Genomic DNA, 24857 nt, shown 5'->3' on the forward strand with positions numbered 1-24857 from the left:
GCTCAGGGGCTACTCAGTGGCCCAGTGGCTCCCGACGGAGCGAGACAGTGGAATAGCTGGCCCTTTAAGGAGGCTCTCCGTTGGGCCCCTGTCACTGCTGTGAGGCTGCTGTCTTCCAACTGGGAACAGTGACTTGCGCAGGAAGACAGGGGTCGAGCTTCTCTAGCTGCTGCTAACTCATAACACTTAATATAAAAACCAAACAAAAGGGACACGTGTCTCCTGTTTAATTCAGAAAACAAAGATGCTATCAGGAGTCTGGAAAAAGAACGCTCATGTCCCAGGGCTGGGTCAGACCCAAGGATCATCCAGTTCAACACCCTTTTTCCAGATGTCTCTGGAAGGCCTACAAGGTGGGGCAGGAAGACAACTGAGCTCCCCAACTGCCCCCCCCTGCTCCAGCAACTACCATTCAAAGGCAGACTGCCTCTGTACCTGGAGGTTCCATTTTGCAATCACGGCTTAAAAGCGATTTGACAATCTTCTCTTCTAGGATATACCTAGTCCCCCTGCAAAGCCGCTGAAATCTTTAGGATGATTTTTTTTTTAATCCAGTTTCTTTCAGCAGAGGCACAGATGTTCTCTGAGGCTCTGCCTTCGCTGAGCAAGAGCTGCTGTCTCGGTACATGTGACAAGCTGCGTGTAAGTCGGTCTTCTCCCTCCTTATGTTTTTGTTATGTTGGCCCTTGTCTGGCCCAGCCCATCTCTGAGTCACAGGCGGGAGAGACAGCAGGCACGGCAGGCTGCTGGGAAGATCCTTGGTGATTCAGCAGACTCAACAAGGGGAAAAAATTCAGTCCACAGGGACGAAGAGAACATTTGTACTCTTAGAACGGTTCCGCCGCTCTCACAGTGTCTGGCTCACAGCATCTCCTTCTCTGACCCTCTTACTATGTCCTTTATCCAAAGAATAAAATAAAAACAAGCATTTTAAACAAAAGAAAATATTAGGACGGAATATGTTATTAAATGATTCGCAATCTGTGACGTCGTTCTCACAACTGGATGCGGTGTTGTCTTCAATCCTGAAACGAAGAAACAAAAATTAAATTTGTTTCTGCTGAAAGCTTCTAGCACTTCAGAAGGTTTCACTGGTGATACGGGCAAAGTCTGGCATCGACCCAAAATGGTGAGACCGAATTCAATCCTGGGTTGTATCAAAGGGGCCATAGCGTCGAAATCGCAGGAGGTCATAGCCCCTCTCTATACTGCCTTGGTCAGGCCGCGCCTGGAGTATTGTGTGCAGTTCTGGAGGCCTCACTTCAAAAAGGATGTAGACAAAATCAAGAGGGTGCAGAGGAGAGCGACGAGGATGATCAGGGGTCTGGAGACTGAGCCCTACGAGGAAAGGCTGAGAGCCTTGGGAAGGTTTAGTTTGGAGAAGAGGAAATTGAGGGGGGACATGATTGCTCTCTTTAAGTATTTGAAAGGCTGTCATTTGGAGGAGGGCAGGGAGCTGTTCCAGTTGGCAGCAGAGGGCAGGACCCGAAGCAATGGGCTTAAATTACACGCACAAAGGTACTGGCTAGATATTAAGAAGAACTTTTTCACGGTCAGAGTAGTTCAAAAGTGGAATCGGCTGCCTAGGGAGGTGGTGAGCTACCCCTCACTGGCAGTTTTCAAGAAGAGGCTGGATGAATACTTGTCAGAGATGCTTTAGGCTGATCCTGCACTAGGCAGGGGGTTGGACTAGATGGTCTGTACGGCCCCTTCCAACTCTATGATTCTGTGATTCTAATTCCAGTTACGAAAGACAAGGATTTGCAAAACCCTCCCAGTGACCAGAATATGTTAAATAAATGTATGCAAAAACACTTAATTAGTATAATTAGGCAGACAGCTCAACTTATTTAGATGTGGAGAAACTGCACAAGCAAGATGCAATTTTGATTTTTTTTTCAAAAATAGAGACTGAATACAACTATGACAATACACCCTGTATTACGCTTCCATACAGAAGAGCATAAAAGCAACTGTGCTGGATTAGACCCACGGTCCATCTAGTCCCATCAGAAGCCTCCAGAAAACATGCAAGTTAGGAAAGAGACTCTCCCTTCATTGCCCCACTAGCGATGTTATTTCGAGGTATGCTGCCTCTGAACATGGAGGTTCCATCTAGACAGCATGGACCTATATTCCATAAAAATGTTTAAATCCCTTTAAAGCCATTTATGCTGATGGCCATTGCTATGTCAACTGGTAGTGAACTCCCCAAACTCAAAACTCTTCAGTTTTCCTTGCAGGGAAGATGTATAACCACTGCTTGATCATTTCAGGTGTCCTTTTTCTACCAGGACATTCCACCAAAGACTTAAAGGTCGCTGTGGTTCAACAGAAACCTTTCAAAAACAAAATCCAACGGGAGGCTGCTGAATTGGAATTCATATGCAAATTTGACTCTGTCAAGCTGGGACTGAATAGAGACTATGAATGGTTATCACATTATCACAGGTAACAGATTCTCTTTACAGAGGCGTGATCTGGGGGAGCCCAGTGACACCTGATGTGGGCTTTCGGGGACCACAGTTCTCTTTGTCAGATGCAGCTGGCAGGGAGAGCTGGGGTTATCGAAGGCTTATACTACATAGGAATTGGATACTTCCACTGCTACAAACTAATACGGCAAACTGACTGCACACCAAAAGGAGATGTTTACATTTCCAAGCAAAGAAATGTTTTGATTGCCTCCACGCTAATTGCATTCTGTCCCCTTGTGATTTATGTCCCCTTCTTTCCTCTCTCTCTCTCTTCCCCCCTCCTCTTCTGTATCTGCCCAGTTTTGATCAGGCATCTGACGAAGAGAACGTGATTCTCGAAAGCTTATACTACAATAAAATTGGTTAGTCTTAAAGGTGCTACTGGACTCTTTTTGCTTTTTCAGTGCAACGTTCTTTTTGAGATACGGAGACCACAACTACACACATTTCAAATGTGGCTCCACCACAGATCCATACAAAGGGGAGATGATAAATCTGCCTTTTCTGTTTTCAGTCCCTTTCCTAATAATTTCTAGCATGGCGTTTGTCCTTTTTGCCACTGCCAGACACCCCGATGAAGCCGAGTCCAGGCAACAGAGAGTTAAGGATTCTTAAGGACCTCAAATGTAAAACTGAGTCCAGGTACTCTCCTAAAAAAATGCAACTGGTTATTAAAACTGACCTCTCTTCCAAAGAACTGGAAGGTAGTCAATGTGACACTAATTTTAAAAAAAGGGATCCAAAGGAGATCTGGGAAATTATAAATCAGTTTGCCTAGTCTTTCTTGGTAAAATGGTGGAGACTTATTAAAGAAAAAAAATAGCTTTTTATAAAGTCTCTCAACAAAGTGATCAGTGCTCATGGGATAAGAGGACGGGTATTCTTGTGGGTTAGAAACTGGCTAAACGAAAGGAAGCAGAGAGCAGGCATAAATAGATGGTTCTCTCAGCAGCGTGCAGTTTCCACAAAGATCAGTATTGGAACCTGTAGTATTTCATGTGTTCATAAATGATCTGGAATGGGGGTGGTGGTGGAAGTGAGGTGTCCAAGTATGGAGATATCACCCAATTACTCAGGATGGAGAGAACTGACGCAGATTTTGAGGTGCTCCTAAAGGAACTCTCCAAACTGGCTAAGGGGAGACAACGTTGCAGAAGAGGGTCAATGGGAAGAAAGTGATGTATAATAGGACCAGGAAGGTGGTAAAGGGCTTGGATGACAAAGAGTAAAAGGATTGCTAAAGGAAGACAGGGAGACTGAATACACACGAAAGCTGCCTTTGACCAAGTCAGCCCATTGTTCTATCAAAGTCAATATTGTCTCCTCTGAAAGTGGCTTTCCAGGGTTTCAGGTGCTGATCTTTCACCTCACCAATTGACCTGCTCCTGGAGATCCTCAGGACTGAACCTGGGACCTTCTGAGCACAAAGGAGATGCTGTACTGCTAGGCTGTTGCCCACCAATAATAATAATAATAATAATAATATTCGATTTATATACCGCCCTTCAGGACAACTTAATGCCCACTCAGAGCGGTTTACAAAGTGTTATTATTACCCCACAACAATCACCCTGTGAGGTGGGTGGGGCTGAGAGAGCTCCAGAGAACTGTGACTCGCCTGAGGTCACCCAGCTGGCTTCGTGGAGGAGTGGGGAATCAAACCCGGCTCTCCAGATTAGAGTCCCATGCTCTTAACCACTACACCAAGGTTGCAAAGGAGCTGAATGAATTCTTTGTGTTGATTTTCACCACCCAAAATTGGGACAGTTACCCAGGCTGGAGCAGATGCTTTCGGGAAAGGCATCCAAAGAACTGCCTTAAATGGATAGTTCCGAGACTATTTTCCTGGCTCAGTCACCAGACCTTCATTGGCATACATTTAAAGTTAGGATATTTTTGACCCAATGTCCACCGTTTGCAGTGAACCTCATTTGCCATACTGATGCCCACTGAAGAGTTCCTCCTGACGTTCTTTCCCATCATTTCGGTTCTCACCATTCTGCTGCCAGCTGCAAACCGTGGCACATCACACAGTTAATCCTCGATTTGGACTCAAGAGGCAAAAAAAGAGAAATACACTTTCTTTTAGGAAGAGTTTCACTTGCGAAGGCTGTCATACCTAGATAGGGGGAAGCACCCACTTTTTACAGAGGAACATTTTCATAGTTGTGAGTGGGGGATGCAGTTTGATATTTTCAATTGACGGCATTCACAGATGTGGAAACAGGCTGTTTTCAATCTGAGCGCCAACATGCCAGACCAGGTCTGGGGAGATTGAAGTTTAAATCCCTGCTCAGCAATGAAGCTAATTTGGTTGATCTCTGGTGAATTGCATTTTGGGATGCCAACCTCCAGGTGGGGACTGGAGTACTCCCAAAATTACACCTGACCTCCAGACTGCCGAGATCAGTTCCTCTGAATAAAATGGCAGCATCAGATGACAACATCTATGGTATAACAGGCTTCCTCAGGAGGTGGTGGGCTCTCCTTTGGAGATTTTTAAGCAGAGGCTAGATGGCCATCTGACAGCAATGCTGATTCTGTGAACCTGGGCAGATGATGAGAGGGAGGGCAGGAAGGGCTACATCAGGGCTCAGTTCTCATGGCGCCTTCTTATATGCCCAGGGTAAGGCCGATCACCACCTTAAGGTCAGGTAGCAATTTTCCCCAGGCCAGTTTGGCTAGGGATCCTGATCGAGTTTTGCCATCTTCTGGGCATGGAGTAAAGGTCACTGTGTGTGTGTGTGGGGGGGGGGGTAGTTGTGCATTTCCTGAACTAGATGACCCTCAAGGTCCCTTCCAACCCTATGATTCTATAATATACCATAGATTCTAGACGAAACCCCTCCCTAAATTTCCCCTCCACAGGCACTGCCCTCAAACCTCCAGGAATTTCCCAGGCCAGAGTTGACAACTGTATTTAACCTAACCAGCCAGAGATTAAAAAGGAGAAGCAGAAAACCGTTTGTGCACTGCCACCCCGAGTTCCTTGGGAGAAAAGTGAGAATAAAAAAAGCTACCAAGAACTAAATCAATAAAGTAGACGGTGCAGTAAAGGAGCCATCGGCCACTCTGTGCGCGCCTGCGCATGGAGGCAGGCTGATTTTGGAGCTGGGGCGGGGTTGTCCTCTCGCAGTCTCCTTTGCAAGGATTGGTTGAGGGGAGTGGAAAGGAAGGCGGCCCCTCGCAGCTGAGCCGGAGGAGTGTGTGCTGGGCAGGGCTTCGGAGGCTGAGTTTTGGAGATGCTGGTAAATGCGTGCGGGCGTGGACCGGAGGGCAGGATGCGTGCAGAAGCCGGGGAAAGGGCAGGGCAAATGGCCTTTTCTTTTTGCAGTCACCATTTGAGTGGGGTGGGAATCGTTTGTGTGAGGATCGTTTCAGGTGGGTAACCCTGTCGATCGTCAGTCGAAGAGCGAGATTCTAGGAGCGCGTTAAAGACCAACAAGAATTCCAAGCTCTGGATTTTCCAGCTTCAAAGCTGTTCTTCACATAACATCGAGAACTGGAAGTATGTAGGATTTTACCCAGGTGGGAGAGGTATTTAAAATAAGGGGTATAATAAGGTGTAAAAATACTGTAATTGGCTTGATAGAGTTGGGAGGGGGGCGTCTAGGTCCATGTGATTGCACCCAATGGGGCCGTGAGAAGCGCTGCGGTCTCAGCGACGCTCCCCTTTGCAACGAGTTTGCAACAATACTAAAAGCGCACAGGCTGCGGGACGCTTGAAAGCGCAAGGCCGCCAGCCAACCAGAAGCGTCGGCACAGGCGGCCCCGGTGCGTCTCACCAATCAGATGGCCCGGGCCAGCAGGCTCGGGGTGCTGGGCGCGGCGACTCCGCTGCAATTGACTTGCAACGGTGAACGGAAAACTCCGCTTGCGAAGGTCTCCTCGGCCCGTGGCAATTCCGTACCGAAAATGTGCACCCGAAAGTTGATAGTTGAACAAATCGACCCTGCACGGAGGACGTTAAGCTGAGGTTATTAGCTTTCTACTAGTTTCAGGGAGGTAGCTCCGTTGGTCAGCGGCAGAACAGGGGGATTTGAGTCCAGCAAGGGAGTCCAGCTTTGGCGTCAAACCTCTAAAGGGAAATTTGACTCCTCAAAAACGTATACCTTGAAAATCTTGTTGGTCTCTAAGGTGCCACTGGACTCAAATCATGCTACTGACAGGGTGACTTTTGGGAACGTTCAAAGATGCAAGTCCCTGCCCCAAACCGTATACACTTGAGAGAAAATAGTAGAGTCCAGTAGTATCTTTAAGACGGAACAACTTTATTGTTGCACAAGCTTTCGAGAAGCACAGCTCTCTTCGTCAGATGTACGGAGCTGTGGTTCTCGAATCTTACGCTACAATTAAGTTGGTCAGTCTTAAAGGTGCTACTGGACTCTTTACTGTTTGGCAACTACAGACTTAACATGGCTAACTCCTCTGGACATGTGAGGGAGGCTTACAGGCTACTGTCCAAGATAGCTTGACTGTGGAAAGCTTATATGCTGGTGTTACGACCCTTCCCTCTTTCTCTTGGGTAGATTTGGTCTTTAAGCCTTTTCTTCTTGCCCCCTCTGGGTAGATTGCTGCCACCAGGAATTATATTCCAAAATAACTTAAACTTCCCCTTTAATAACGTGCCCAAGCATCAGGCTCCTTCACGGGACTATGTGGCCCTGAGGACAGGAATGGGATATGGGAATAACAGATACTCGGGGTTGGAAAAAAAATAAACTTTTATTTTTACAATCAGCATATTGGTTTCATATTATTTCTTGAGCTTGATGATTTCAAAAAGCGTTATCTGTTCTTAAAAGTTTCTTTTCCTAGGCACAGTCACTCAGATCTTCATAAACTTTCTCAGGTTGTAGAGAGTTTGCTTGCTTTAGATATAATTGTTTTCTCTCGGGCACAGGAGAGTTCAGATTTCCGCACAGGTTACATTGCTTTTAGAAATTCACAGACCTTTTCAGGCTGCACATAGCTTGCCTGTCAAAACCAGACTCAGTATCTCTCTCAGAAATGCTTAGACTTGCTCAGCTGCACACAGCTTGCCTGCTAAAACCATCTTTTTTCTCCTGAAACAGTTCACTCTGCCCACACTCAGACATCAGCCAATCATATCACTCACTCACCCCTCTCCCCCCCCTTCATCTATACCACACCAAGCATTTAAGGACACACATTTAAAATCATTACAGCTGGAAATCTTGTTGGTCTTTTAAGGTGCTATTGGACTCCAAGCTCGCTCTTGATTCTACTGAGTTTATCAACTGATCTTTACTTCTGGAAGGTGAGGTTGAAGATAGTTCCTTGTTCTCTGGTCAGACCCCACTTGTCAGTAAACAGTTCTGCACCCCACAATAACCTCCAGGCCCCCTCCACAACTTATCCATTCTTGGAATGGATCCCTAACCAAAGACTCGTTTTTGCACAAATATTGTAGGGATTAGAGATGAGATGGAGGGAACGTTCCTCCCCACCCAAGTATGGGGAGGATTAACAGAATGCTTCTGAGCATACCTCAAAGTCCATCTCCCTTGTGTGTGTGTGGTCCAAAATCCCCAATATGCTTTTATACATATAGGGCAGGGGGAAATCTCACCTGAAGGCTCAACTTTTGGGTGCAGGAGTTATATTAACTTCAAGCAGGTTCACGTGTATCAGCCCCCCAGTGCTTCTGAACAGATGGGCAACTGGTCTAAAATGTGTTGCTAAAATACTTCTAGGAGCAATTTTAGAAAGGCTTTGAACAAACCACCTGCTCCCCCACTCTGCACGATACACACTTGCTGTTCTGGGTAATGCTTTGAAGGGCGAGGCCTTCCAGGCAAAAGGGCCGGCTTTGAAATGCTGGTGGACGCTTCTGCCATTCAGACGGTAACCACCACAGAGGAAATAAGGGTGTGCACATACCTGGGGTAGCTTTCCCCTGCCTCTGGAAACCTGGTTTTGTGAGTTGTGTGTCCCCCCTGGAGCTGAACAGGTTCCCAATGTCAGTTTGTGTTCCAGAATTGAAGACTCAAGTTTCAACAGTCCCTAAAAGAGAGATCAGTTGCAGCTGTTGCATGGATAAGGGGCGTTTGCTGTCCCTCAGGTGGGCACAATCTGGATTTCCATTTATTGCATTTAGCTCAGCACTAGAAACAAGCTTGCTGTACAGTTCCCTATCCCAGGACAGAAACCATAGGTTTCCACTCCTCCCTCGGGGAACCTTGGTAGTGGGGAAGACACTTGGGCTGCATAGCTGTGTCATGTAGTACGTTAAAAATATTTAAATTAGCCACCATGGATCTCACAAGCTATGGAGCTCAAGACACAAGAAGCATTTCGCCTTCCCTGCTAACCACAGGGGACCGCTGAGAGAACTCAAAAACTTGCATCGTTGCGTGATCTTAAGAAAAGGCGTGATATGACTTTTGGTTTTGGAACTTGCTTGTAGACCAACAGAGCTTTGGGCAGCCTTCTTGTACCAGACAACGCAAATGAAGAAGACGTGGTGAAGTGAGGAGCAGTCATGAAGCAATAAAAGAATGACAAGAGGGGGGGATCACAGAGTACAGTGAGGTGCCCTGAAGGCCTTTGTAGGCAGGGAGAAGATTCTGTTAGAGTCCGCTTAAGTTATAAACCAAACCCTGTACACAAATACATGCAGGGGTCATTTTGTAGAAAAAGAGCGGGAGGAACTCATTAGCATAACTGATTAGCATATGCCACGCCCCTTGACGTCACCAGAAGTGTTATTAGCATAACTGATTTGCATATGCCACACACACCCTGACATCACCTATCCTGGCTGTTTTGGACCCAATCCTGGCCATTCAGGGCCAAAATTGAGCCCAAAATGGCAAAAACAGGCTGAAAATGGCCAAAAAAGGGCCCAAAATGGTTAGGATCGGGCTGCTGCTGAGTGGGAGAGTAATCCACCACCCGTCAGAGGCCCAATCCGGGCTGTTTCGCCCCCAATCCAGGCGGAAACGGGCCCAAAATGGCAAGAGTCAGGTGGGTGGGGCCACTGACGTGACCTCTTTGGGGAACTGCATTCCAGCACGTTCCCTCTCAAAATGAGCCCTGCATATATGTATCTAGAATGTGAAACCCATGTTTATCTTAAGCCCTCAGGCCTTGGCTACAGTAGCCTAATAAAGAAGTAGCACACACAAAGCCACAATTTGTTTTTCAGTTGTTTTACAATGAACCAGAAAATACAGGATGCCACTCTAATCGAACAGGACAGTCAAACGCACAAGATTCCTCGTAGCAGAAAGAGGAAACAATCATCTGCTCAGTGTCCTAAACACAAAAAGTAGCTGGTAGGCCCGAAACAAGAGTATCAACACACACAAAAGAGAGTTTAACTGCAAGCGGAGATTGCTTTGGCCACATCATGGTTTGGGAACTAAACTAAAAAAAATAAAATCAGTGGGGGGTGGGGGTGGAGAGGAAAAGGTACCATGGCTACTGCTAGCCTCTTAAAAGCACGGTGGGCAGAAAAGACAAGACAGCCGATGCCAGGAGAGCCTGAAATTTATTTATGACGTGGCAAGAGCTGCCACCTTGAAATCCAACAGGTACAGCAGCTGCATCTCTTCAAGGTCACAGTTTAATAGCACTGGAGTCCTCCAGTTTGCAGTATGGCGCATTTGTTTGGGTGGGGGGAGGGGGAAAAAAGGGGAGGGGCACATGCAAGGCTTCCCCTGCTTTGTAGGAGCGGAGAAAAGGGGGTGGTGAGTACAGCTCAATGTTCTGCCTCCACTAGCACACTGGGCATCCCCTGGGGATGGCAGGTCAGTCACATTCATATTTCCAACGGTTTTAAGAAATATATATATATATAAAAAACACCCCCCCCCAACTATTCGTTCAACACAAGAGTATCAAAATGTAAAAGGAACACATTAAAGTTGTAGCGCCTGCCCCTCCCCACCCCCCAGGCTAGCAAGGTCCTTTCCTCCCTTGCATGATCAGCTGTGGCTGTCCTTCACTTGGAGGGGGTGGTGTGTGTGTGTGTGTGGGGGGGGGGGGTAGGGACCCACACAAGACAATCACAGCAACTGTCTACAGCGAGCGGGCATCAGTCGTTGGTTTCTGGGTCTGTCTGGGCCATGTAGGCGTCCAGCTCGGCGTCCAGGTGCCCTTTCGTTTTGGACATGTAGGCATCCAGCTGGTTGTCCAGCTGCTCCTTGGTCAACGCGGGGCGGGTGGAACCTCTGCCTCGCCCTCTGCCTCGCCCACGACCGCCAAAGCCGCCTCTGCCCCGGCCTGCCATGCCACGACCTGGCCCGAAGGGAACAAGAATGGGGCATTACACTGTGCTGGCCTGACAGGAGGTTGGATTTTTAATCGTTCCCCCCTCCTTGTGCAAGTGTCTGAGCTGTTATTGGCCTTTCTTGTGTTTGGCCATGTGCCTGGGGAGTTCCAGGATAAAGCATAACGGCAACCAAGGTTCCAGGTCAATCGCTTGGCTCTCCAGTTAAATTCCAGCTGGCAAGACGACATTGGAAAGCACCCCCCTGGATCAGAATGGATTTGGGGCTGGGTGAACCCAGGACCCTGCCTCACTATCAAGCCACTTCCCCAGCGTTCCCTGCTTCCCTCCCACCTCTGCCACACTTTCAGTGTTGTCATTTTCCCAAGGCAGTGGCAGAAACTGGACTGGACTGCATGCGGTCAGCGTTCCGAAACCCACGAACTAAGTCAAACCAGATCTCCAGAGCCTGCTGCAAAGATGCTTCATTAATGTTGCAATACAAATCTGGACTCTGTCCTGTCACATCAATTGTGTGAAGGGGGGGGGGGGCTCGATGAGGCAAACACCAGCCATAAATCCAAAGTTGTCTCTTCAAACACAGTAATTTTCAACAGGGGCAGTTCCTGTCTTCCTAAGTGCACATGGGAGTTATTGAGTGACCACAGACTGAGCCACAGATGGCAGAGCACTCGCTTTGTGGGCAGAAGGTGCCATGTTCAATCCCTGGCATTTCCAGTTAGGGCTGGGACAGACCTTTGCCCCAGACCCTGGGCAGCTGCCACCAGTCAAAGGAGCGGACATTGGGCTAGATGGATTGCTGGCCTGACTTTGCATAAAGTAGTTTTGTATGTGCAGGAACAAAACAAATCCCTCGCTGTAACGTGGCCTGCTGGTAGCAGGCACATGGCCCTTTTTGCATAGGCAAACTGGAGTATTAAGATCAAAGCTGTCTCTAAAGTCTCTCCCTCTGGGCAGATCCCCCTCCTGTATTACAAGATACACATGACCCATTAGTCAGGCTGCCCAAGTCTGAAATAAAGTCATACACTTCCAGGGTAGATACAGGGGTGGTAGCACCTTAAAGACCAACTAGATTTCCAGGCTATGAGCTTTCGACACAAAGGGAGCTTTAACTCTTGAAATCTAGTTGATCTTTAATGTGCTACTGGACCCGAATCTTGCACTTCCAAGGTAGAAGATTGGTGCGGGCTATACTGAGCAAGTACTGGCAAGATACTCTCCCCAATTACAATGGGAAACTACCCCCCCCCCCAATTAAGGAATATTCACTAAACCCGTAAATGGGTCAGACTTTTTCAGCGGCAAGTTACAGGGCAGTTCATCCCTCGAGCTCATTCCACTCACCTCTGCCTCCCATTCCGCCACGCCCCATGGGTCCTCTGCTGAGTCCGCCTCTGCCAGGCCCCCCACGTCCTCTGAGGCCTCCTCTTCTCAGGCCTATCCTAGGAGAGATGCCACGCCCACCCCGAAGCAAACTTTGTCCTTTAATAGGATGAGAGAGAAAAAGGACGTTGCCGAACTCTGATGGGACCGATTATGAGAATCAAACTGGGCGGTTTCTGCTTAACACGAGGTTCTAAAGGGCTGAATACTGGGTTCTCGGAAAAAGTAATGAGATTTGTGTCCCTGATCCCGTCTCTGAAAATTCTCTTTTGAATCCTTAGCTTCTTCACAGGCTCTGGAGCTTCTCTCTGTAACCACAAAGACTAGAAGCCTCCTCTGTGCTTTTCGCCACAGAGGCTGAAGGGTTAAAACCTCCTCTCCTTCCACACATAGCTTCAAGGTAAACTGAGGCTCTACAAGGCTGCAATCTGCATTTTATGGACTAAATGAGAGATGCCCAATCATTTGATTTCGCTCTTACCCTTCCACCCACTGCTCCCCACCCACATATATTCCGTGTCCCTCAGAGTTTCCCAAACATTTCTAAAATTAAAATGTTAGGGAAACTCTTTGGGAAACATGGAAATAGAAAAAAACCACGGTACTGAAACCATGCCAATTAAGAACAGGTGATTCATCAAATTAGCAGGGAGAAACTGGGACTCTGTGCACGGCAATCACAGGAAACAGCCAGCTCTGGCAAATGTACCACCTCAAGTGGGATGTGCCGACTACTTTTACATTACGTGTACTCACCTCTGAGGGGAATTCCTCCTCGTAGCAATGCTCTCGCTCCACGCCCACCACGTATGGCTCCTCGGGGCAAACCTCTCTGACCCATAGGCAGCCCTCGCCCCCCTAATGTCCCACGAGACAGGGGTCCTGCCGGTCGGCCTAAGCGTGCTTGGATGTTGCTCTTCCCCAGGCGTTGTTTCAAGCTCTTCTGGAAGAAGAGAGTGTTAAACAGGGGGAAGTCCTACACAAACCTGCTGGCACAGAGAGATGTGCAGACACCTCTGAGATGGGGGATAGGAAAGGAAGAAAGACCATGGCAGCAATCTGTTAAATCCTTTGAGGCCTAAGGGAGGAAGGAGAGAAGTCAGAATATTGGGTTTGGATAAATGGAGGTCAGCATGCCAATTAATGGAAACTGGAGCCACGCCCAGTATGTTTCAACACACACCGGCCTCCGTGTTGACAACCAAGTAACTCACACACAGTTAATTACATCACTGGATGATTCTTGCAATCACAGCAGGAGTCAAGTAGGCCCATGAAATGCTAGCTCAGTGCATGCACAATGCAACAGCGCCAAGAGGCATCTGATGAGAAACAATGGAAGACTCTACCGCAAGAGACTTGAAGCCACACAAAGAATCGAGTCAACACTTCCTGAACGGACAGGTATGTCAGTGGAAGCACTCACATTCATCAATAGCCTCGTGTATGTGTGTGTGTAAATGGTCCTCTGCTAACACTCACATTATTAAAGTGCACACAAAAAACAAAATTAGGCACCCCTTTTAAAGCTTCTATAGTCTGCTATGAAGCTGAAGTATTCTTCATTACATTCTTTGAAGAGCAATCTGCCTTCTCCATTAACCATTAAATGCTACATGTGCTGATATCATTACATGATACATTTTAAAGAGATGACAGGCCAGTCTGGCCACCCAGGAGACAGCCCCCAGGACTGGCCAGGCACAGCTTTTCCTACCAAGGCCCACTTCTTTAAACAACAAACTACTCTCATTTCTCTCGGCTCTACAGACAACGAGGAAGGCAGGCGCCCTACGAAAGAAGATGCCCTTCCGGTGGTATACAACCACACTCTGCATGCATCACTTCCTTTTGGCAGCTAACTTCCCACTGACAAAACCATTCTGCAGCTTGCATTTCAACTGATGCTGAAACCCCACATAAATAGAGGCTTTGCACAAAGGCCAAAAGGCATGCTTGTCTGCCTTCATAAAGCTCTCTGGGTCTAGTGAAGTCACACAGCTGTCTAAGCAGTCAAAGCTGGTAATATGAATTCCAGCCATTCAGCAAACTTCTTCTGGGTTTCCACGCCACATGCCAGAGGATTGGTGCAGGGTGCTATATTTAACTATGGCTGTATGTGAGTCAGGCAGATCTCTTTATTCACAACCAACATGAAGCTTAATAAGAATCTTTTCTAGAACAGAGATTTCCCCCCAGCTCAGAGTTCAAGAGAAGCTACTCTTCTATTTTAAACTTCATTTAATACATCTTTATCTATCTATCCATCCATCTGCTGCTTGGGCAACAGGTGTTCTAAGTAGTTTACAATAAAGCAAAAGGAGAGGAAGCAAAATAATTGTATACAAAACAAACAGCCCTCTAAAGAGAAATCCCTTAGGAGAAACAGGAAGGTTTTATAGCCCCTTTTAAAAAGGCAAGTAAGGAGGAACAATTCCTCAGTGTTAAAGGGAGGTCATTCCAGAACGTTGGGACCACAGATTTAAAAGCCCTGCTTTCAACAGCCCGTGTTCGGGCCTTGCTACTGTCTCTGTACAACTCGTAACTGTTCTGTAAGGAGCGACTCGGAGGATGCAACCTTTGTTCACGAACATCACCTTGCTGCATTAGACCAAGATGCACCCATTGTACCCAGTGTCCTTTGCAAGACTACTAGCAAACTAGTAGTGCACCACTTTATCCACCGGAAAAGTAGTGTGTTACTAGACCACAATCAGTTTCCTGTCCTCTCATTTTAAGATACTTAGTGTAGGAAGGGAGAAACTGCCTAACACAGCGATCTACACAAATGTAGATTTACAAGGGCTTTATGAAAACCCATTTCCATGAGCTGGTTTCCTTTCAGGAACATCTCTGCAGGCATCATCTGCAGCCGAAGGCTGCAAAAAGAGCAGAAAGGGACTAAAGGTATTAGTCGCGAGGGCTTGGAAGGATTGAAATCTTAAAAATCATTTAATAAACCATAAGGACGGTTGGCTTAGGACGCAATGTGCTGAGACCGCTGGGTGTAATATGGACTACCACAGTTCAGACCCACTTATTTACATTAACCACAAGTTACGGTGAAGTTCCACCCTGCCTCCCCGAAAGTAATTCACAATCGATGAATGCACAAAGCTGCCTTATACCGAATCAGACAACTGGCCCATCGAAGTCAGTATTACTCTGGCAGCAGAAGGTCTTTCACATCACCTACTATCGGATTAATTTTTAACTGGGGATGCTTGCGACTGAGCCTGGGACACGAACCACAGCCTCTCCCCCTTTGAGTGATCCTCAAACAATGTTGTTTCTTCAGCTGGTCCTCTCCCGTAACTACCACAGCGATAGCACTGCAGGATCATACCAAAGATCCTTCTGTCCGGACCAGCATCCGACCAGATGCTCTGCTGCCCTAGCTCCAAGATTCTACATGCAAGAAGCTCTCCCTTCTGCCAACGCTCTCACAAAACGGTACGCTGCCTTTCAACCAGGAGGTTCTGCACAGTAGTTGGCAAGCACCCGACCCTCCACGGACGAGGTTAAGTGCCGTGTTAGTCCTTCACGCCAGTTCCCCCACCCCGCTGCTCAGGCGCTGGTCGTTCTCTGCCCCGCTCTCACCTGCTTGAGCTTTAAGGCAGCCTGCACAGAAGGTCTGTTCTCCATCTGCTGGGCCAGCCTCCTGTTGCGGGCACTGGCTAGCTGCTGCTGCTGCATAGTGGCTCGAATGTTGACGGGGATCGGCTGTTTGTTCTTCAGCATGTTAGTGAAGCTTCAAGGTCGAACAAAACGGGGTGTTTAAATAAAAAAGGTTCATTACAAAGCATTTCAATCGGCATTTCACGGCCCTTAGAGAGCGGGTAGCCGCAGCCCATGGACTTTACGCAACAATGTGGTACACGTTTAGTATCACGGTAACGAGTTATGTATTCTCCTCGTTTTCCAGGAAACGTGCAAGGACAAGACACTCAGAAGGTGTGGATTAGCACAGTATATTAAAACCAGACGTGAAAATCTTTTATAAAAAGGTTTTATGGTTTTGAAAAGGCAGAGATGAAAACATGAAGCGTTAAGCAGAGATGGAGACAAGAGACTGGGGAGAGGAGATGTAGAAGAGGAGGACAACACCAATTGAAGAACATACAGCAAGCATCCAGGACAGGGCATTTAAGGGGGGAAATGCTAAATCAAATAGTTTCGAATTACAAGGCTGTGATATTCTAAGTCTGAAAGACTGGGCCTCATACAACCCTAGCAGACTAGGTTGGAAAAGGATTAGTTCAGGGATCTTGCAGAACTATAGTTCCCAGGTTACAACTGAGAATTAACACCTTTTGCAAAATACAAGCTGTTGGGGCGTATGTTACCATCTTCCATTTTACCTCCTCAACCCTCAAGAAGCCAGAGGTTCTTGGATGGAGAACTGCACTGGCCGCTAGAGGCTGCTGCCAGATGGAAAAATGGCCCCTTCTGTGGGTGCACAGGAAAGCATTTTCTGTTCAGGATGGTGGTGGAGAGAGACTGGGATCGAGCTCTATGAATGGGTGAGCTGAAAGAACTTGGGCAATGTGCTGCCTGTTTCTTTCAGGACCGCATCTGCTGCCTGAGAAACACCCCCCTGCCTCCAAACCTCCCTTCCGCCTCTCCACTTTGTGGTCACAAGAACGGAGGCTGAAAAACCAAAAGAGGCCCAGCTAAATCTACAAGCTGTAGCGGCAGAAGCTCCAACAAAGCCTGCTGTCCAACTGAGGCTGAGAGCCACCAAGACCTAATACAGATTTAGATTAGCGTCCTGTGGGAAACATTAAAAAGGGGACTGCATAAAGTGACTGGTGCATGTGTGGAAGGAGTCCATTAATGAATTATGGGCAACACTATTATGAATGTATGTGCAGGGAGAGCACCCCCACCCCAGTAAGGCTTCCTCTGGGTAAACAGCGTATTGTCCCTCCTGTGCCCAGAATGGTGACAAGACCATGAATACCAAGCAGTACTAATATAAAATGATCTTTAAGACAGGGCAAGCCCTAAAATGTGACACCTTCTCAGCCAAGTCTCTTTACATACCTGAGATACAAAATATGAAACTGGGCTATTTGACTGCATCCTATGGTGCAAACAGAGCACCCCCATGTGCCAGTAACTAACCCCATGAGCCCGCCAATAGCGCGGCACCAGAGATTTACATCTGGTAGCCACTGCTATATTAACGCTCCCCTCCAAGCCTGCCTCCGGTGCCCGTTACAAGCAGCAGGTGAAGGCAGAACTGGTGACTTTTTAAAGACTACCAACCGTATTGATCAGAGAGGGGGATTTTGTGCAGAAGAAGAACGCACTGGAAGCTTTGCTCATTAGCGTAACGCATGCTTTCACAAACGCATAGGAAGAGGAAAGGACTGAGGGAAAGAGAGGGTGCGCAAAGGAAAGGAAGCAGACTCTGGATGAAGCGGAGCGCTTGCCTCTTACAAGGTCCAAGGCGGGTGCCAAGGAGCCTTCGGGCTGATCACAGCGGCCTGCTTGCCTGCCTCTTACAGGCCGGACCACACAGGGGTGTGTCTGCCTTGGACACAGCAGCAGGCCTCCCACAGCTTAGGTAACATGCTACCACACTGCAGGGTCGCCTATATAACGTGAACACATGTGGAAGAAAAGGAAAGTATGAAGTTTCCTTTTTTTTTTTTTTTGGTTTAATCAGACACATCCCACCACATTAACGTTTCAGTTGACTATCAGACAAACAATTTTGCCCTTTTAACCTCGTGTACCATCGTTTGTTGTGGGATTTCAGGCAGGATCGAACTGCTGCCTGCTTGTTTGCATCTGGGCAGATTAAAACCAGGGCAAGGACCATGCCGGTTCTTGATACTGAACACAGGGACAATTAAGCAGAGGAAAAAAAAATCTTATGAGCTGTAGTTGGCCGTTGGGTTCCTCACCGCTCGTTGAGGGACATCTTGGTGGTGCTCTTAAGCACAACTTTCGGCGCTGACTGCGCTGCCATCTCAGGTCCCCGGAACCTGCGAGGAACGAGGGGAAGATTCGGAAAGGAGACATTTAAAATTTGTACCTCATCCTTTTTCAAGGAACAAACAAGTGTTCTGCAGGGATCACAGTGAAATCTCTCCTTCGAATACTTGACAAACCTCTTGGGTTCCTAGCCAGAGCTAACTAAGACTTGGCACACTTCTGGACTTGGTTTAGGCATCTGGTGCTGCCTACTCCACAGGAACTGACCTGGGATTTTTATATTTTTGCAGTTTTCTACCTATGACATACTGTGAGGCTTTGCATTTGTGGGGGTTAACTGCAGGGCATCTCTAGAGCAGTCCTGGGTGTCTGGGTGTCATCACATAAGGTTTGATGAACTTTAAAAAAAGGATCACGTGAGAGTGTCTAATGCAGTCACTCCCCTTGTCAGGAAAGTAGCAGCCATCTGTTGCAGTTTGTTCCCGGCATCTAATCCTCAAAGGCCAAATGCTTCCCCAACAGACACGTTAAAGTTCACTAGCACATGCTGACAGAGATGCACGGCAACTTTTTTTAAAGGATTGTACAATTTTTTTTAAAAAGCTGCCTAAATTAGGATGAATAATCACAATTGAGAACAGATCCTACTATATAATTCTGTAAACGGGTTTCTGACGACTCACTAGGATCCCAAGGCGCAGGCACGTTAGTGCGCCCCTAGTGGGGATAAGGGAGAGTCACTCCCAGCAGCGCTCACTGCCTTCTGCAGCCGATCCAGCCCACATGGGGCTGAAATGGATAGCTGTTGGGCAGCTGCCCGGTCAGGGGCTGGAAGGCCAATGGAGAAGCGCAGTGAGATGGCCTGAAGGAGCCTTCTGCTGAGGTGTGGGGCTGCCCGGCCTAGCAGTGGAGCACCCGCCCGTCCCCCCCTGCAGGTGGGTAGGGAGAAGGCTTTCTCCTTGCCGGCTGATCCGCGGCCACAACTGAGCTGCGGAAGGGCGAGCCGCCTGCTGCCCTCTGAAGCCCCATTTGAGTCAGGGAAAGGGGAGGAAAGGGGAGCCCTCCTGCCAGCCCTTTCACGCCCCTCTGCCTGCCAGCCCTTTCATGCTCCCTCTGCCTGCCAGACCTTCCATGCCCCCTCCCGTCTGACAGCCCTCCCCAGCCCCAGGTTTCTAGAGCCTATTGTATTTTCCCCCACAACGGGCCTTCTTGCTAGTGCATCCATAAAGTGATTGTTGCCAGCATCAAAATGGGTACAAAGGCTAAAGTTGCTTGTTGCAGCAAAATCAAAAAAGGAACCTTGTGGCAACTTAAAGCTCTGTGTTAAACTCTAGTGGGTCAAGCCCTCCATGCCTCAACCAGGGAGGCCTTCTGTCAGAACAGCATGCCTAAATAGAGCACTTGCTCTCCACTCTAGAGGAAAAAAACTGTTCCTTTTCCATGGAGATAGCCAAGAGATGTGCCCGAAGAAACAATCGGGGAAGCAACCAAAACGTTTTCACAGCCCCTGGTGATCCCAGCCTTTGAAAACCAGGGCTGATTCGATCTCTCTGCCTTAAACTGAAACAGACCACTGCTCCATCAAGGCCGGCCTTGTTCACTCAAACTCAGAGCAGCTCCCCAGGATCTTAGGCCTTTCACATCACTTGATACCTGATTCTTTCAACTGGAGCTACCAAGGACTGAATCAGGGACCTTCCACATGCCAAGTTCCTCGCCACTCTACCAGCCAATCCCAATCGTGGGCTCTGTTGATAACTTTCCTTTTCTTCCCAATGGGGATGCAAATTAACGCCATCCTCCCTTCCATCCTAAGGCGAGCTTGTGAGTTAGGTTAGACGGGGTATGCCTGCCTAGCCCAAGGTCATCTACCGAGCTTCCCTAGCAGAGCGGTGCGACGACGTCGTACTCATTTAACAAACCATCTGAAACTTGAACTACAGAGAAAAATATGGACTTCTCCTCAATCTAGAGAAACATCACTTTGCAATGCTGTCAAAAAGCAGTGACGCCAAAGCACAGCACCCGCTGGGGACACAGAGATGATGGAGCAGGCTTGATTTGTAAAGGCTAAAATTCACCAAACCTAGGAAATCGGCTTCTCTTGGCCCTGGCCCTGCCCCCACCTCCTATGTGATTTTGGGTAAAAAAATAAGAAGAGAACTAACAGAATACTGGAGTCTTAGGGAGGAGAATTAAGCAGTCAGTGATGGGCAGAAAAAATGAAGCCAAACATTGGTGGTGAGAGGCAGCAATGAACAGAGAGAAAAAAGAAAGACAGGCTGAGGCGGGTAGCCACACTGGTCTGCAGTAGAACAGCAGGATTTGAGACCAGTGACACCAGAGACCAGCAAGATTTTGGAGTATGAGGTTTCTAGAGTCAAAGCTCTGAAGAAGGGAGCTTTCATTCTTGAAAGCCTATATTCTTCAAACCTTGATGGTCTTTAAGGTGCCATTAAGACATTGTGTCAGGTGGGCAGCCATGTTGGTCTGCAGGATTTGAGACCAGTGGCACCTTAGAGACCAATGAGGTTTTCAGGGCAGAAGCTTTCAAGAATCTGAGCTCCCTTCAGTACCTGATAAGAGAAGCTCTGACTCTTGAAAGCCAATACCTAAAAACCTTGTTTGGTCTCTATGGTGCCACTGGAGTCAAATCCTGGTATAAAGTAAAAAAAAAACAACATAAGGGAGATGGAGAAATCATTAGAGAGCAAGGCAGCGAGATAGGGGACAAAGAGCAAAACAAGACTGTAGCCTGGGGGGGGGGAGAATTGAGATAAGAGAGAGAGCACGTGTGAATGTGCTGGTGGAGGTACAAGAGCAGATCCTGGCTGCTCCCCAAGAAAGAGAATCCCCCCCATTCTATTAGAGAACCAAGTCCCACCCACTCTAGTTAAGCCCCGCCCGCAACCATCAGGCCCCTCCCCGCAGTGGCTAGCCACGCCCCCAGCAATCCGGGGCTTTCCCCCTCCCCCAGTGGAGCCTTTCATGCCGAGGCCTGGCCTCGCCTCCTCTCGCTTCATTTGCTCGGCTCACCGTCGGGGGCGGGTCTGGCTCTGCTCCGTCGGGGGCGGCGGCGGGAGGCTCGGCTCGGGCTGGCCTCCGCCCTCAGGCGCCCTGAAGGGAAAGAGCGGGATGGTGGCGGTCTCGTTCCCCAAAGCCGGACGGCGGCACCGAGCTCGGCTCCTTCGGCCTCCCCTCGGCGTCTGAATCCCCCCTCAGAGAAGGCCGGCAAAATGGCGCCACGCACCTCGTCCCGCGTTGCGCCTGCGCCGACGCGAATAGGCGGAGAGGAAAAGAAGCTCCGTCGCGCAGGCGCAGAAAAGAGGCGGGCTCTCGTGTGTGGTAGTCACGTGAGCTTAAAGAGAGGCGGAGCCGCTGGGTTTCGCTGCCAGCCGTTCCAACACGGAAGGCGGGCTTTGGTGTGATTGACGGCCCTGTGTTCGCCGAGTGGAACGGCTCTACCCGAGCGGCGTGCGTTCTGAGGGGGCGGGGTTTCTATGGGAATGGGCGGAGCTAGGCTAGCTCTGGAAATGTTGGGAGCCTGGCTGGGAGGGGCCTGGCGATTGGGCGGGGTTAGCGACAGTGGGCGTGGTTTGCTTCTCGGGAGACTTAAATTGTGAAACTTTTGTGCTTTTCTAGCATTTTATTTTAAAGGTAGATTTTTTTTAAAAAAACCCCTCATTTAAATTTTTTAAATTTGCAACTGTGGTTTGACTCCAGGATGAATGAAAAAAGGGTGCCCTTAGGCCAGTGCAAATTTGCAGCTGATAAACTTGGAACCTGGTTAACTTTTTTTGTGAATAATGTGGAATTGGCTGCCTAGGGTTGTGGTGATAGATGCAGAGGAGTTAGCCGTGTTAGTTTGTGGTAGCAAAATCAAAAAGAGTCCAGTAGCACCTTTAAGACTAACCAATTTTATTGTAGCATAAGCTTTCGAGAATCACGTTCTCTTCATCAGATGCCTGATACAGAGACTGGTCTGTATCAGGCATCTGATGAAGAGAACTTGATTCTCGAAAGCGTATGCTACAATAAAATTGGTCAGTCTTAAAGGTGCTACTGGACTCCTTTAGGGTTGTGGTGGGTTCCCTCTCATTGCCACTCTTAGAGGAGCATGTTGTCAGTGTCCGATGAGAGAATCACACAATGAAAGCCGCTAACTATGAAAAAAAGCTACTGTGAAAACTTACTAAATGAACATTAATATACTCAGAGACTGCAAAAATGTTTTATGTGTATTAAGTGCAAATAAACACAGAGTTACTATTAAAATACTATGTATCTCTTAAATGCATTCATCACAAAAAATCCATAGGCAATAGAATACTAACACTGTACACTGAGAATCCCATGGAACTAACAAAAAATTCTTTTTGCAGTTTGTAGTCTTCAAGGAGCGGCGGGACAAATACTTGTTGGGGATGTTTTAAGCTGTTTCTGCATTGGCTAGGGGATTAGAGTGTCTGAAAGACCCCTTCCAACTCTGTTTCGGTAATTCTATGAATGATTTATTGGTTAATGCTTGCATTTATATATTACGTTTGGGGTACAAAGACTTTCATATCCTGTAAATAAGAAAGCCCAGTAAGTTAGTAAAGAGTCCAGTAGCACCATCTTGTAACTAACATTGGCCCTGTAAGGTAGTAAAGAGTCCAGTAGCACCTTTAAGACTAACCAACTTTATTGTAGCATAAGCTTTTGAGAACCACAGCATTCTTCGTCAGATGCAACTGAGAGCTGTGGTTCTCGAAAGCTTATGCTACAATAAAGTTGGTTAGTCTTAAAGGTGCTGCTGGACTCTTTACTATTTTGCAACTACCAACGAACGCGGCTAACTCCTCTGGACCTGTAAGGTAGGTCATTATTATGTTCAATGCCCAGATAGAGGACTGACAGTGTATGGCTTGCCTCAAACTGGCTTGGAAGATGCCTCCCCCCCTCAATCTAGCCACTTGGATTCATGCCACTGTAACATCAAGACTGAACGACTATAATGTTCTATATGTAAGTCAACTCAGAATCCAGCTGTTGCAGCATGCAGCAGCTCAATTATTGGTAGGAGCTAAGTGGAGCATACATATTGCTCCTATTCTGCAGTCACTCAGTTGGCTGCCCTTCAGTTGTCAGGCTCAGTTCAAGGGTTTGGCTATTACATAGCCCTTTGTGGCCTTGACCCCTCATATCTGCAGGGTCGTATTCTGCAGATACCCCCTGGCAGTAGGGCAAAATCAGCTGTCCGTACACACACATTCTCTGTGGTGGCCCCCACCTTATGAAATGGCTGGTCTGAAGACATCAGGAAAACTTCCGCAAACTGCAGAACTGAATTATTCAAGAGGGATTTTTTAAATTCAGGCAATAGGGCTGTGCTGTAAGGAAATGGCTCAGAGAGATGTTTTGATAAAAAGACAGGGACTGTAGACCATGCTGCAGTGTACTTACTGTTGATGTAAATATGCTCCTAGCAGATAGTTTCTGTGTTGTTTAATATGGTATGTTTTGTTTCGGCTCTGTATTCGAATTTGTTTGTTTTCAAATTTCTGCGATCCTGACCCTATTATATTGTTTATTGAATGTCCCAGTCATTGATCGTATTGACGTGTGCTGTGTAGCCCCCAGCTCCTGGAATGGCCTGTCTGAGGAGGTCAGGAGAGCTCCTGCTTTCTGCAACCTATACAAGACTGAATTATTCAGGAGGGTTTTCTGCACAGATTATAAGGCTGTCTCATAAGATATAGCTGTAAGAGAGAACTTGGTAAGGGCCGGGGACTGTAGACTAGGCTGATGTAGATATGCACCTACTGGGTAATCCAATGTTGCTAAAGATGTCATGTTAATAAACAAAATAATAATTACAAATAATGTAAATAAATAAATAAAGGTCAGCAGGAACATTCAGAGCTTGCTTGGCAAAGGTGACCCCTCTGCAAGAGAGGGGAAGGAGCAAAGAAACAGCACTGCTACTTGATTCCTTGTTATATTTGTAAATAAAGCAGGTGGTTACAAAGGGCTCATCAATCTCTAGTGCTCTCATGTACAAAGGAAACTAAACTCTATTGTCCTTGGGAACTTTTCTCTGCTTGAGGCAGTAGACAGAGCAAAAAAAAAAAAAAGTAGCAATAGAACAGTCTCTTCCACAGAAATATTTGCTTTTCTGGGTCTCAGGGAAGGGAGAAGCATTCTTGTGTATCCTCCCTCCCCATCCCACACCTAGTTAGCTGTAACATATATCATGAACACATGCTCAGTGCTTTTTTTCTTTAAAAGTGGGGCTATTACTCATGATTAGAGATGGGCACGAACCAGGAAAAAACCGGACCATGTGGTTTGTGGTACGTCACGTTTCACGAACCATGAACTTTCACGAACCTGTCCCGGTTCACGGAATCGGCTCATTTTGGTTTGTGAAAATGTCAGCAGAAGGTCACTTCCGGGTCAGCAGAAGGTTTGCAGGAAGTCCATCCCCTGTTGCCTAGGAAACTGATTGATCGGCACCAGGCTGTCTGCAGTGATGAACTGAAAAATGAACCAAACAAACCAGCCTAAAGTTTTTGACGGTTCATCGGAAATGCGATCTGACGAACCGCTGGTTCATGAACCATGAACCGGCCTGGCTCGTCATGAATTTTGGTTCGTATTTCGGTTCGTGCCCATCTCTACTCATGATTTTCTCTGCCTTGGGGGTCCAAGCACACTGGCTAAAACAGGTGCGGTACTGCAGAAGGACCCTGACCTAGATAGCCCAGGTGGGCCTGATCTCATCAGATCTCAGAAGCTAAGCAGGGTTG

At 47.6% G+C, this 24857-nt stretch overlaps 1 protein-coding gene across 2 annotated transcripts; it reads right to left on the bottom strand.

Annotated features, from left to right (window-relative positions):
• Nucleotides 1–9974: 9974 nt before the first annotated feature.
• Nucleotides 9975–21342, bottom strand: CHTOP (chromatin target of PRMT1). 2 transcript variants are annotated; one of them, XM_054995108.1, is made up of 6 exons: nt 21103–21342; nt 18036–18116; nt 15721–15871; nt 12877–13060; nt 12082–12219; nt 9975–10742 (listed from the first exon to the last, which is right to left on the bottom strand). In XM_054995108.1, the coding sequence occupies exons 2-6, from the start codon at nt 18098–18100 to the stop codon at nt 10540–10542; spliced, it is 741 nt and encodes a 246-aa protein (XP_054851083.1). In that variant the 5' UTR covers nt 18101–18116; nt 21103–21342; the 3' UTR covers nt 9975–10539. The 2 variants fall into 2 exon arrangements, with proteins under 2 accessions (XP_054851083.1, XP_054851073.1); XM_054995098.1 differs by having other exon boundaries at nt 12877–13063.
• Between the last annotated feature and the right edge of the window lie 3515 nt (nt 21343–24857).

This window comes from Eublepharis macularius, chromosome 1 (assembly GCF_028583425.1).
Source record: "Eublepharis macularius isolate TG4126 chromosome 1, MPM_Emac_v1.0, whole genome shotgun sequence".
Lineage (NCBI taxonomy): Eukaryota > Metazoa > Chordata > Lepidosauria > Squamata > Eublepharidae > Eublepharis > Eublepharis macularius.

Coding starts and splice junctions, on each gene's coding strand:
- CHTOP (XM_054995098.1), bottom strand. CDS start 18,100: ATGGCAGCGCAGTCAGCGCCGAAAGTTGTGCTTAAGAGCACCACCAAG. Junction 15,872..18,035: donor AAGATGTCCCTCAACGAGCG/GTGAGGAACCCA, acceptor TCGACCTTGAAG/CTTCACTAACATGCTGAAGA. Junction 13,064..15,720: donor CTGCCTTAAAGCTCAAGCAG/GTGAGAGCGGGG, acceptor CTCTTCTTCCAG/AAGAGCTTGAAACAACGCCT.